Source organism: Emydura macquarii, unplaced genomic scaffold (assembly GCF_026122565.2).
Source record: "Emydura macquarii macquarii isolate MOO-44397 ecotype Brisbane River unplaced genomic scaffold, CSIRO-AGI_Emac_v2 contig_431, whole genome shotgun sequence".
Classification (NCBI taxonomy): Eukaryota; Metazoa; Chordata; order Testudines; family Chelidae; genus Emydura; species Emydura macquarii.
This window is the reverse complement of record NW_027130568.1, coordinates 7,005,956-7,021,154: the sequence shown is the minus strand read 5'-3', so window position 1 is coordinate 7,021,154 and position 15,199 is coordinate 7,005,956. Positions and strand designations below refer to the sequence as shown.

The following is a 15,199-nucleotide window of genomic DNA, read 5'->3' as shown; positions in this document are numbered from 1 at the left end:
GACTCGTTGGAATTTAAGTGCAGTATCTATAGCCATAACTTCTCCCAGGAGATGAGGGTAAAAGTTTGATATGTAAAAAGACATCCAGTAACTGATTACCATGGTAAAGTGTTTGGTTTATTTTTTTTTTTTCAATTGTTGGCTGGACCTCACTATTCCAGGTGATGGGAGAAGTATTTCTTACAGTACTCTAGTGAAAAGATGCATTTACATTCTTGAGCATAGTGTAAAGCTTCATTTCCCTCATGTCTGTGTGCACGCTTAAAGTGTGTTTTTAAAGTATGAGATCTCCTTTTGTCAGTTCTAGCATAGAGAGTAGAGAAGTAGTTGTAAGAGGAAATGTATTTCTTGAAGAATAGCTTCCCCAGGTGGTCCATCCAGGATGTGGGGGTTCCTTTTACTAATGTCCTGTAATAACTGTGGTGTCCTGGATTTTCTTTCTTTATTGGTGCATGGATTTGTCAGTTCCTTTATTTTATTTCCATTAAATTATGATTGATTCTGTGTAGATTATGGGAGCAGAAGTAGCCATTCCATTAAAGAGTCTGACCTGTGGATAAGTGAATATCATTCCCTTGGGGAAAATGCTTATTAACCAAATTGTCTTGTTAAGTCCCATTTGCAAAAACTTAGCATCAAATGGAAACTCATAATGCTCACTCTGTGCCAAAGGATCCTGATCTAAATTCTGTTGTGTTGGATTTATGTTACGTAGGTTTGGGAGCTGACTTCTTCAAATATCCATTAGCAGTTCAGATCTAGAAAAATTAAGTAAAATCCTTGGATAACTTATCTTCAGCCTGGCTTAATGTATGTTTTTTTTAAAAAGCAGCAGTATCGTTAACCAGAGATGAAAATTGTTTCATAGTCAGTATAACACATTGTAGCAAGGATTCCCAAAATATATCAACCAAAATTTTCAAATATGGGTGTCTAAAGGTAAGCAGCTGATTTTGTATTATTGTACCTAGCTTTAGGCACCAAGTTTAAAAATTTTGGCCATTGTACATAAACAACTGGTATTTTATTTTGTTCTACAGTAGAACTAGGCTATAGTTAAAAATTGTATGTAATAATACTTTGTCTCTTTAATAACTGTTTTCACTGAAGGCTTTCAAAGCACTTCACATACATTTATAAACGGAGGGAGAGAGAAATTCCCTTCTAGGTCTCTCATTGCTCTATTTCTGCATACCACATGCTTCTCACTGAGGATTTTGTTGGTATAAAATTTTAGATATGAGCTAATACAAATGTTAGTAGCTTGCCAGACAGTCATTCATGCAGTATAATAAGCCCTGGTCTACACTTACCTGGAGATTCGGTGGCAGTCAGCGGGAGTTAAGCAAGCTATGCAGAGTAGCTTGCATAACTCCCGTCGACTGCCGTACTTCCATTCTGCATGGTGTTTTCACTGCACTGCGCCGACGGGAAGTGTGTTTCCATCGATGCAGCGCTACACCACTTGAGGTGGTTTTACTATGTCGGCTTCCTGATCTATTGAGCAGGTCTACACTGACTGCTCAATCGATCCAGAAAGATCGATCTGACGGTGGTGACTTTGCTGCTGTCAGTGTAGACATACCCTAAATAAGTTTGTTTTCAACTTTGTTGGAACATTGGGGAAGGGAAAGAGCTGAATTGTTTAAAAACAAATACTGTAACAAATCCTTTCCCACCGGTGACTTCTATGATTGTCACTGTACTGCGCACCACAGCCATTTGGAATGTGACAGGACATAGAGGATAGAGTTCAAGTCATCTTGCTCCTAAACCTAAAGCAATCCCCTATCATTTGAGCTCATGCAGAATCTCAGTTATCCTCAGCATAGGACCTATGCCAAAGTCGAGCAATTCTTTCTTTATCCAGTAAAGAGTCATGGTACACACATGCACTAGCTATTTCATTGTTTTGTGGTTGAATTCTTCTGCCACACCCAAACTGTGGTACTCGGTGTGTTGGTCACCAGTGTTTATCAGTGTAGGCTGCGTGCGTGTGTCCCTGTGTAGATGCTGTCCCAGCTCTGGCCAGGAAACTGAGATGGCTCTCACGATCGAATGAGTCGACATGACCACAGATTAGCTGAGCAACGATGGCACCCAGGCCAGGTTTATTGCGTGCGGCACAATGAGAAGTAACTTACAGAGTATTTCTGGGTCAGTTTCACATTGGCGGCGTTACAATGGTCTTGGCCCAACGGCGGGATTTTCCGTTATCCCCTAGACCGGACACCGGTATTCCCTCTGACACCCTCTTTTATACACTGTTACATACACTTTCGGTCTGCCCCCTTTCACGTAGGTAGTTGCCACCCTCCTGGCGTAGTCTAATACCACCTTTTTCCGTTGATTGGCTGATTTGGGCACTGCCACTCCATGTATCATTTCTATCCATAAAAGTGTCATTTCAGAGAGTTAGTATCTTGGTACCTCTTATACCTACTACATATTTTAGTAATATTTTGGCAGTCTTAGAATCTTGCAGTATCAGCACTTTCCTGTACCAGTTTCAGTTAACTTGAGTGACCCCTTATACTTCTGTTCACTCGGCTTTTTCCATTTAGGCCTTAGCCTGTTTTACAGGCCTTAAGCTCTCACTTCTTACTACACAAACCATAGTGGGATTTTCCTTGCAATTTTGGCTCTTGGGTACCATACTGTATATATATTTCCACAGTTTGCTAAACTATTGGTGGAAATGCTGTTGGTTAGATTCAGGCATGGGTTTAATTGATTACTGTTGGCTTAACTCTAGGTGCAGGGTGAAGAGTCCACAGGGGAGGTTGCAGTCCAGAAAACATTTGACCACCCTTGCCCCCATTTGTGTATGTATGGGGAGGGAATAGAAGTGTGTATATATGTGTGTGGGGTGGGGGTCTTGCAGGTAGCTATCGGAGCCCCCAAAAGTGTTCAACTAGGTTATAGAGATGATATGGCTAGGATGGCTGCACTGACTCAGCACTTCCCTGCTGTGTTTTTGAAAGAATGGTATCCTGTGTAGTCACTGGGGGAATTTACATCTGTCCCCTCTTTCCCTTCACAAGCAACAACCCTCAGGGAGACAGCCAGTCCTATAAACAGCTACCCTCCCTGGTGTATGCAGAGAGGATAATTTACATCACCTTTTGAGCCAGCAAGGTTGACTCCAACCCTGTATTCGTACGTGATTGAGATGATCTAAGGAGGGCTAGACCTGGTGTTTCCTTTTCCTGCATCAACATGGTGAAGAACTCTAATGATTATCCCTTTTCCCTTCTTGCTCATGGAGATTTATCAGCCTTTAGAATCTCTTCTTCAAGGAGACCTAGTTTTATGATGTGTATCCTATGAAGAAGTTTGCTTATTTCACAAAGTGTTAGTTTGTCCTTGCCAGATATCAATGAATTATTAAGATAAACACTAAAATATAATCAGGCCTCAGAATTCACCATTTACATTTCCATATCCATTAGAAAGGAAACTTCTCAGCAGGAAAAAAACCCACAGGAATTCTTTCCCTCTTGGTTAGCAAAAAGAAGTCCCAGTTCTAATACAAAGGCTATATTTAATTGTAAGTAATCAAAGCAATATGTTTTAATGGTTGTACTAACCAATAAAAATGAACCTTTCTTTGGGAAAATAATAGGACAAACAAGAAACATAAATCATTTATTTAAATCAAGGTTTTCCACTTGCTGATATCAATAAATGCACCCTGCAATCGATATTTGCAATCAATGAGATACCTTGCATCAGACATAGTGGACAAAAGGGCGATAAGGAAGCACCACTTCTCTTATCCTTCTCTGATGTTAAACTTGATGTTTTTGTTGTAACTGAAGGGATTGAAACATTTAACTTGGGTCTCCTTATTTGCCTCCTTTTTGACTCTTCTGGGTTGGCCTCAGATTTCTGTACTTGAATAAAAAGAAAATCCCAACTTCACCCTATCTTTTGTCACTACAGAAAAATAAACTAATCCTTTGCCTCTTTGAGACATGGTGGCTTGAATTTTTCACTACTAGAATTATTAACTCTTGACAAAGTATCTTATTAATGTGTAGGAGGCAAATAGAGGGTTTAGAGAAAGGACAATGTAGAGGTAAGAACATTCCCTGAGTGGCTGATCTAGTTTGATTTGTTGTGCTGTAACTATGCATATATTGTTAATCTTTTCAGATTACATTCGAAATGGATACTTGAGGCTTACAGTTATAAGTTTAAAAAATAATTCACAACATTTACCTCTTGCTGGGAAAGTTGGCTTCTTCTGGAGAACTGATGTCTTTGAAGGCAATGTACAGGTAAATCAGTAATGTTTTGTTGCTGAAAATAGCTATTTCAAAAAAGAAGTAATATATACATGCTAAATATGTTACAAAGTTGTTATGGGTTGTTTAACTTGTTAAAAAAAAAAACAACTCATACAATTCCGATGTTATGGAGATTGTGAAGCTAATGTCATTCTTGAGAAATGCCTGCCTAGAACTCTTGTACTAAATTCCTAATCCAAAAACTACAAACATGCATATTTTTAATAAGCAGATTGAAGTAATATACTGAAATACTACAGCAGTTTTTAAAAATACATTTTTAACTTACTTTTGTAGATCAGAAACCTTTAAATGAGCAAACATCTGAAGTAATCTGTGGAAAAAAACTTTCAAACAGTCCTAAAATGAATATATGCTAAAGAGTTTAAGCTTGAATTTGACATTTTGCAATTAGGCGAGCTGAGCAGAAAGAAGTACTGTATGATGAGTGAGTGAATATTTGGTCCATACATGGTAATCTGCCTGCATTATTCTTGACAATGTTAATTAATTAATTGTCCTGTGCAACCGGGAGTGTAAAATTCAGCTTAATTTTTTTGTGATTTACTACAGCTGTTGATGGGAGTACCCACTACTGTTAAGATTGAATTACAACTTCCATTGAGTCCTCACTCTTCAATTGTTTGTAACATTCTCAAATTCCTTTTTCACTTAAATTTTCTATGCTTGATCTTTGTCCAGAGGTGAGATTTCTTCTTAAGAGTATCTGCAAGATCAGTTGAACCTTTATTTTTTTTTAGTTTTGCATATATGAAAATTACACTTTTCCCCATTTGTATCACTCAATCAGAAATGTGCTTGGAAAACTGAAAATAGCTGAATCTAGAAATAGCCACATATGCAAGAGGTCAGACAGACAAAAAGATAATACCCTTAAAATCTGTGAACTGTAATTGTACTGAACTGATTTTCTTCAAATTTGGCTTGAATTTTAAGTCTCATCAAGGTCTAGTTGTGAATATTGTATGTACTGTATTATAACATCTTGTATGTAAGGTTCTATAATCCAGTCTAGTCTGTACTATATATTATATGATAAAATAATTTGATATGAAGAGAGACCATATTTTTAGACATATGCATAAAGGACACAGTTAAGACTGAGTTTACAACCATAGATCTGCATTTCCTGATTTCTGAATGCTTTATTTCTCCATCTTTACATTTCATTAACTCTTGGATTGTTTTATGGTATGGAATATCAATGATTAGTTACTTCATATTTACAGAGTAAGTGCCAATACCAAGGTTAATGTCTTTCAAAAGACATTCAGCTTTGTATTATGCATAGATGTTTGATTTTAAAGAATAAATAATCTTGAAATAAGGAGTACCTAATGTGTTGTCATATTGATGAAATAGTACATTTTAAATCCTGACTAATTAGAAGGTAGTATTCACCTCTTTGCGTTTAAATGTAACATGTAATTTAATTGAACTACAAAATCAGTAATGAAAGACAAGGATCTTGTCATTAACAAGGGTTAGAAATCAAAGGCAGGAGAAAAGAAAAAGTTGCTGAGACTTCCCTCATGTCATCTTCTTGTATGTGAAATGTTGCACTGACTTGATTAGCCTGTGAATAAATAAGTGTGATCCAGATATTTCTCTTACATTTTGAAAAATTACCTATTGCTTTGTTTTTTTACTTCCATGTTTCTCAGCCATATATACAGATACTTTATGTACACAACATAATTAAGATGGTCTGACCCATAAAGCTGAAAATGTATGTTCTTGTTCAGAGTACAGGAATAGTTTTAACAATTCTGAAGTCATTGCAGATTGGCAATGACACATCACCTGGTGAATATGTCTGTCCAGTATACATATGCTTGGAGAATGTACAAATTTGTAAATACCACTTGCATCAAAACACCCCAAAATTCTATATGTTGACTGATGCACACCTTGATGTTTTATAGTCTTGTATAATATTTTATATATTGTTTTACAGACTCATTTTTAAGTCTTTTATTTAATTTTAGTATGTAATTTAAAAGGAAGATGAAAATATCTTATTTATCCCTCTGGGAATCAAAAACCTCTATAGCCTTTGCCTGTTCCTAGAGGGTTAAGAAGGATAATGTCTTGCAGTATTTTTGGTTTAAGGGCTGATCTCTGTTTGTACATGTCTGTCTTTTTCTATAGCCCTGTAGGTCTTTGAGCCCATGGAAGTCCTGGGCCTAATTTTAAACTCCACGTGTTTGCTCATAATGGAGGGGATTGTACTATTTTAACTAATAGCAAACTGATTGTAATTATTTATAGATTACAATACTTTAAATATTTTTTTTTAAAATGTTTAAAACATTGCACAGGGTATTGTCTGGTATTACCATGTGCTTGGCGGGGGGCTACCATTGGTATGTGTAGGCCACAATCCTGTTGGTTGGAAAACTTTTAGAATAAATAGATCGTAGTCCTTTTACAGTGGCCATTGAAGTGCTATGAATTTTACTTTGCTGTCTAGCGCCTATGTGCCAAATCTTGCAGCCCTTAGTCAGGGAGAATTCCCCCTAACGTCAGTGGTAGTTCTGTCTGACTTTGGGACGTACGGGATGTAGCCCTGTGGTAATTCACTGCACATAGGAAATTAATGTGTTTTGCTTATGTTTTTAGAACTGTTACCTGATGGATGTGACCCTCTTGGATGAAATGGAAGAACCCTTCTGGTGTTTCAGTGCCCCAGTCTACATGAAACTTTCTTCCAAGGCATCTTGCCTTTATGACTATATGGGCTACAGCTATACGTTGAACTATGTGGATTCAGAGGGTAAAGTCTATGCTGAGCTGGTTTGGATAGAAGAAACCCAGGAATACTATATAGTCAATCTAGTTCTTTACCTAAGCACAGAAAAAGTTAACTGCTGGTTTGGAACAAACTACTGATTCTAATAATTTGAGCAGTTACTTTTCCTGCTAGTAACTAGTTTTTTTTGTTTTTTTTTTTGGGGGGGGGGGGGGGCCGGGAAGGGATTAAGGTTTAAATAAACCCCAAAATCCAGGTGCTACAAGTAGTTTTGTGCTTTATTTATTAAAATATAGCAAGTGCAGTCATTTTTTAAATTTTTATTATTGTTTTCACTTTTGGTATTGGGAAAGAAGTTTAAACATAAAAAGGTATGGCTTTTCTTTCCTATGAAGCACCATGATGTGTGTTAGTTTCTTTTGCAAATACTGGGCATGATAAAGGTAAAAAGATGTCAGTCTATACAATATCATTTGACGTAATCTGATACGTAATGCTACTTCTGAAACAGATAGTGTAAATATAACTGCATTATCACTCTATATTTATATGCTCTACACTATTTCTAAGAATTAAAAATCCAGCTTGAAAAATTCTACCCAGGAAGTCTGACGTGACAAAACAATGCCATAGTGGTGTTGAATGAGCCTCCGTGTTACTCTCCTTGAGATAATTATGAAAAACTTGATAAATGACCAAACTTACACAGAGGAGGAATTGTTAATTTATTACTTAAAATTCACTCTGATAGGGGCTTTAGCGATTTAGATTGAAAGGCACAGGAATGACCAATGTGGGGATGAAGGCCTTTGCCAAGGGAAAGACTTCTGTAGACCCTTTTTCTTAAAAGTTGACTGTTAAAACTGCTATTGGCTCAGGAGAAAAACATGCAATTATTTTAATTTGACTGCAGGTATTCTGATCAATGCTTTCAGACATGGAAGCCTTTAGTTAGGAACTGAAACTGATACGTTGAACCCTAAATAAGGAGTCTGATTTTTTCAGAGGAGCTGAGCAGCATCAGCTCCTACTGATAAAGCTAACATTCCATTAAATAGAAATGGTAGGTACCTAAAATATGGCTTTTAGTATCTATCTGGAGGCACTTGTTTGAAAATTTTGTCTTATATCCTTAATGTTTCAGGCTACTTGGTTGTAACTTTAGAGCCCAATCCTGTACTCCTTATTTGAAATCCATTGAAAGCCTGAGGGAGGTGTGCAGCATTGGCACAATTGTTTCTTTCTGGAAATGTGGATAAAATTCATTTACAGTTTGTTACAAATAGATACGTTTGGTATTGTTTCAAAGTGCTTCCCATTACAGATGAGTGTGTGTGAACATAATAGTTACTTATTTCTTGGCTTCTCTGACTTGTTTTTAATTGTGGCAAAAGTGACTTGCTTTAATATGTGTTTATTTACCTCCTGTCTCTGTATTGGCATATATGCACCAACTATTTAAACAATGCCTGAGTTTAAGTATCTGTCTTTAGTACTACAGATATAGTTATTCCTTTTTGTTGAATTTTTATACTTGTTCACTGTTTACTAAGCAAAGAAAACAGAAAACGTGGATTGGGTTCAACGGTATGTTTCCAGTTTGACTTCTGTGTAACCTCACCTAATCAAGAAACAAAATGTCTCCATATTTTCAGTGGCCAATCAACATTATTTCTGTTCTTATTATTTCTGATTCTCTGCTTCAGACCAGACACATCCTTATTCTCCTTCCCTCTCCTCTTCGTCCCCCTTTTGATCTTCCTGGCCATTTTATAGTGATGGGAACCCCTGATATACATGGGACTTAACTTACATATTCAAGAAGATCACTGATAACTAGAGCTGACTGGAAGACAACAATTCCATTTGGGGGCAACTCTGATATTTTGACCTTTTTGGTTTTGTTCTGCATTGAAATAACAAAACCTTTAAAATGTTTTCTCAAAAACAGAATTATGTTCAAGTGCCTTGTGGGTGGGTGGGTGGTTTGTTTTTGTTTTTTTAAAAACCAAAATGTGAGCTTTTTAATTGGGGGTGGTAGAGAGGGTGTGTGTGTTTATCCATCCATCTATTCACTGACCCATCCACTCACCCACCATGAGAGCTCCTGGTGGTTAAGACACTGGTGTGGGAGGCTGAGGCACAAGACCTACTCTGCTTGATTCTGTTTCACAGCAGAATTTTGTATCCCAGATCACTTTATAATCAGGCAGAACAGGGACTTGGACCCAAATCTCCCACATCCCAGGCTAGTGCCCTGATAACCAACCTACAGAGTGAGAGAGAGAGAGAGCATCAGTCTCTCTCTCCCCCACTACCTGATAAAAACTATATGTTGAAATGGGTACGTCTTCACAGAACATTTCAGCTTTGATGAAACTTCATTTCCTCAAAAATGTTCCAGTCTAACACCATAGGGTTGGCTGTCTCAGGCTAAACAGTCATTTACTCCTTCAGTGCAAAGAAAAGTTTCTTTTAAGGTATTGTATTAAATTGCACTGAGATGTAAAAATGAAGTAATATTGAAATAAATGTTTAATTCTCTATTTTAATTTGAAAATAGAGCATTTGTTTCTATAGCATGAAGCATCTTTGAGGAGTGGGACATTTCAGATTATCTTGTACACAAATGGATGTTATCACAGTGGGCACCTAACATAAGGAAATGCAAATTTGAGGGTCTAGTCAGGAATCTTTGTCATATTCTAAATGCATTTTCTGCAAAACAGACTGCATGATTGGGTTAGGAAAAGAAGTTATCCTTACTAATCCAACTCTTTGCTGCTGAAAACTTTGCTTTACATAACTCTTGGAGGTGGGTGGAAAATGTGAGTTTACCAGAGGTGGGTGGAAAATGTGAGTTTACCAATAATAGGCTAAACAATCTTCAAAGAATGAGTTTAATTGCATTTTTAGTAATTTTGACTTAAAAAACAAAACAAAGATAAACCTTCATTTTTAGGGACCTTAATATGGTGTGAAAGGTGCTGGAATGACAGATATTGAAGTTCTCTGTGCGTTGACAAGTGCTGCATGAGCAGCTGAAACTCAGTCTCAGTCTGACTTTGAAGGACCATCTTTAGTGGAGAAAGGATAGTTCAGCTTCTATGTCTTTTCAGCTTTCACTGCTGCAACTGCAAACCAGGGTGCCAATTAGTTCGTTGCATTGACAGCTTTGTGATGTGAACACACTTGTCCTCTAAGACCTGGAGTGAAACCACCAAACTCATTTTACGCTGGCTACCAAACAGCCAGTAGATGGTAACAACATTCTGTCAATACTGATTTGAACTGGATTTGTTGTATTAATATTTTATATTTCCAGTGTAAAACACATGAGTACTTTTATTCATTTAAATGTCTTTTCAATTAAAAATGCTATTTTATGCAAAGGAAATACAGTGTAACAAACAAATATGACAGCATAATGAAAACTGATCAAGAAAATATACATTGCTGTAGTCTCTAAAACCGATAGAAATCTAATTATCTACAATTTGTTTTATTAAAGGAGCCCATGGGGAAAGGGATAAAAGTCTTTAATGGCATTATCATTTATCAACTTGCACACCGTGAAAGATAATAGTTAAGTTGGGAATAATTTTATTATAGGTTAACTCTTAGTAGCTACATGGACTCTGCAAATATTGAATCCCAAAAGAAACTACTTTCCATTCCAATTATGTTCAAACCTCTTGCAGGCCTTGAAAAATCCACTCACCCACAGTAAAGTTGTGAAGAAAGTTAACTAACTTTTAATTTTTAAAAATATGTTCATAGCTCTTATGGTTGTAAATATGATCTGAATAATGTAAATCTGCAGTCCTGCTGTCTTTTTGGGTCTTCAGACCAATAGCTTCTGTGTTTTTCTCACTGCTTATGAGTTAGCTAAGAACAGAGTGAAACTAACACATTCTGGTCATTTCCACTTCTACATCTGCTATTCAGAACCCTGTAGACAGCAGTAAAACTGATGAGGATCATTTTGATTTCACTCTGATGGTGCATTAGGAAAGATATAAACAGCACCAAAAGAGAGGAGGGCCTGAAGAAAAAAGGAAGCTGGTTCGACAGACAGGAGGATCCAAAGACAGCAACCTGGTGCAAATCTTAGCAACAAACCCCTTCCCAGCCACTGTACTTGGGAGCTTTGACCCTAGACCTTGCTGGGTTGCCTCTTCACCTCAAAGAAAAGGACAGTTTGGGGATCTTAATTCTTAACAATGCGAGACAAACTCAACTTAAAATTTACTAAGTGGTGGGTGCATAACAGTTGTCGTAGATATATCTGTATCTGCATCTGACGATGGGTTGCAGCTCATGAAAGCTTATGCCTGCAGAAATTTGTTAGTCTTTAAGGTGCCACGGAACTCTTGTTATAAATATCTCAGTCCCTTTTAGATGTGGCAGCAATGTACTGGATTTTGTATGTTCAAATATATGGAAACTTAGATAATACAAAATATTTACCTAAAGCATACTGATAAATTGGAAATACATCCTAGAAATGGGATATTGAGAATAAATTCACAAGATATTGCTACCTTATTGTTTTTAATATTTTTTAAAAATGCATACTACAAACAAATGGTTCTGACGCCATCAAAAGAAACAGAGGTACACAATCATGAAGCTATTTTTTGTACATTGTCAGTGAGTCAGTTTCTAGTGAATGGCTGATGGTCTTACTCTGTCTGAAAACAAAGATTGAGTTTCCATATTAATAGGCCTGTGGTTGTCCTGATTCTCTTTACAAATGTTTTATACTGCTGTTACTATTGACTTCACTGGCATTACTCTTGATTTATTTGGCAGCAGAATGAAACCCAGCTCACATGAACTGGGTATGTATTGCCTGACAGGAGTTTGCATGTTTTTCAGCTTGTCCTAAGGTTGCATGTTACTGCTTTGTAAAAGTAAAAAACATTGAAGCTCTTTTAAGAGCAAGGGATATAAGAGGAATAGCATCAGCAGTTACAAGGGGGACAAAAAACAAATGCCAAAATTATTATTTTGAAAACACGTCCTTAGTCAGTAACCTTTCTTACACTTTCCCAGCATATGCAGTGTTACAGAGGGTAGGAATGAGGCCTACACTCTCCTTCATGTCTTGTCATCTTTTAAACAACCAATGAGAACTGACAGGTAAAAGAAACCAAGAAAGCCATTGGAATCAAATTTTTAATTAAAATAGGATCAGGAAAGACAGCATATTCAAAAATACTTACTTGACACCGAGACCATAAACCATACTATTCCATAATTATCTATTATGGAGTTGTTTGCACCTTGCGCTAAAGCATCTGGTACTGGAGTTAGGCTTTTGACTGGATTAGATGGACACCTGGCCTGATCCACTGTGGCAATTTCTATGACCTATCCCTACTAGTAAGTAAAAGCAAATCCAGATGTGAAGAAAGCTTTTTATTTGTATACATTTTCAAAGACAAACTCATATAAGTGAAAAAGAAAAACTGCTGACAACTTTAAATGTTTATATTTAACTCCTAAACAACAGAACTTTTAAAAGGATCATTTACCTGGCAGGCGAGCATAAAAACAGTAGTTATGTTTATTTTATTACACGTATAATAGTGTTCATTTAATGTAATGAGCTTAAATTGCCTTGAAAAGGGATCAACAGGCTTGAAAGTGATTTAACAAAAGGGCCTTTTTCCTGAAATGATTGTAGGAATGGAGAAATTTGTCTTTTTTAAAGAAAACTACATCAAAATATGGACCCTACTGTTGTCATTGTTTCATTGGTGACTTACTGCATAAATAAATTACTTTGTGTCCTATGGCCATGTGTTTTTGAACATTTTGCTGTGGAATGTCCTCTTTAATTTGTAGTGCTTTTAATGAATAATGTATAAATTATCTTGTGCCATATTCTCAGCTGGTATAAAACAGTGTCTCTCCATTGACTTAAATGGAGCTAGAGAGACAAGGTGCGGTGAGGTAATACCTTAAAGTGGACCAATTCCTGTTGGTGAGAGAGACAAGCTTTCGAACTACAGAGTTCTTACTTAGGTCTAGAGCTCTGTAGCTTGAAAGCTTGTCTCTCTCACCAACAGGAATTGGTCCAATAAAAGATATTTCACTCACCTTATCTCTGTAATATCTGGGACCAACACGGCTACCAAAGTGCATTCTCAAATGGAGCTACACACATTTATACCAGTTGAGGATTTGTCCCTCTCAAATTTAAAATAGATATCAAGATGTTACTGGAAGATTTCACCCGCTTTATTCAGTCATTTTTCATTCATAGAGCTTATCACAGGAGCTGCAGATAATTGGAACCTCTAGAGTGAGGCCTGTGGACCAGGGTGTGCTCCCTTCATCTGACCCAGAGATGTTCTCCTTCCATATTTTCTGCAGTAGTTACTGAGAGAAGCAGATCTGCTTCCACAATGTTCATTTCTTCTTCAGATATTCTCAGCATTGCAAGTGTGCTAGAAATAGTACATAACGTCTGTAATGGGCTTATCTTGTTACACTTTTCCTACTGTTTGCTGTGCAAATCAAAATCTTTCTGGCTCTGATCCTTTAAACACACAGGCATGTGCTTAACTTCAGTGGGACTACTCAAATGCTTAATTATGTACACGTTTGCAGGCTCGGACTGTAAATTTTGTGTGAAGAAAGGTGAGGAGGGCATGGGGGAAACTTGGAAATTACTATTAAAGAGGAAACTACCTAGTCTCTCCTATTTTTAAAGAGAAGATACTTTGTGCCACTGTAGACACTCCCTGCTACTTACTATTTTATTGTTTGTATTACCATAGCGCCTAGGAGCCTTGCCATGGAGCAAGACCCCATTGTATGAGGCGCTGAACAAACAGAACAAAAAGACTGTTCTTCCCCCTGGGAGTTTACCAGCTAAGTAACAGTGTCCTTGTTCCAATGGATGGACACTCAATCTTGTACCCACATCCAGGATGCCCAAATTAATGCTATTTTAAAAAAAATTATATTTCTAAGTGGTAAATTCATGCATTTAATAAACACACTTCAGAATGATTGTCACAGAGATGTCTATTTTTGATGGTAAAACTGGTGTTAGTTTCACTGTTTGGAACACTTGGTGAATATATTTTGCTTTCTAGTCATCTGAATACAAAGAACTACAAAGCTAGTGAGAAGTCTTGTTTACCTGATAGAAAAATCATAAACTTATTCAATAAAATGTTAACATCTACAGATTTAATTTTGTTGTTGAATTATGGTTTGAGTTCTGGCTACAGATTATTCCAGTTTCTTGGATTAAAATTAGTTATTTGTGGGGTTCTGAGCAGAAAGAAGAAATGTTTAAAAGAATGGGAATAACATGATTTGAAATCGCTTAGTAGGTGTTCACACTAATACTAAATAAGGCTGAACTAAAAATTGCACATATGAAACAGTTTTTCCACAAATCACGAAGAATTGCAATGACAACACATCACAAGGGTTTCTAAACTACAGTTTGTGGGTATTTTTTATAGCTGTTGAGAACCGTTAAACATGATCAGCTAACTTCCTTTCTTCTACCACCCTTATAAATCAAAATGGAAATGGTGGTGGCAAGCATATTTGTTGTAAGCTTTCCGGGCTAAGGAAAGATATATTATACTGAATTTCAGTGCTTCACTTGTTCTTTTCTCATTTTCAAACTTGATCAAATCCCCTTGGGAATTTTTCTCATCTTGTAACAGCTCTAAAATGTCTGCAGAGAGGGAGCAGTGATACTTTGTACATATTGCAGGTCTGGTCAACAGAGATGATTATAATAAAAAGAGAAAATTATAAGGCTCGTAAACACGGAGAAGATGGAGTTGGAGAGCTTAGACCCTGATTTTGATTAACATTGTTTTATCTGTCAGAAGTGTATTCTGTGAGACCAAAGCACCAGAGCTTTACAAAGTCTGAAAGTGCAAGACCTATTTGGATGGAAATAGACGTACTGCAAGTGAGAGATATTGATTAGATATCAGTGGTTAACGTTACATTTGTTCTACATATGGACCGTTTCCAATTATATTAATTTCTCTGTGTTCTTCTTTGAATGCTTGCTCATGTCCATTCCCATGTAGGTATGTGCGCGCCACATGCACCACCACGAGAAGCTTTTTCCCCAGTGGGATTTGAT

At 36.8% G+C, this 15,199-nt stretch overlaps 1 protein-coding gene across 2 annotated transcripts in view; it reads left to right on the top strand.

Annotated features, from left to right (window-relative positions):
- FBXO15 (F-box protein 15) overlaps positions 1-7,266 on the top strand; it is a 43,062-nt gene extending 35,796 nt beyond the window's left edge. For both annotated transcript variants that reach the window (XM_067537437.1, XM_067537438.1), the window contains exons 9-10: positions 4,159-4,283; positions 6,936-7,266. In XM_067537437.1, coding sequence (XP_067393538.1) covers positions 4,159-4,283; positions 6,936-7,205 — 395 coding nt within the window. In that variant the 3' untranslated portion in view covers positions 7,206-7,266. The remainder of the gene's footprint in view (positions 1-4,158; positions 4,284-6,935) is intronic.
- Positions 7,267-15,199: the final 7,933 nt, after the last annotated feature.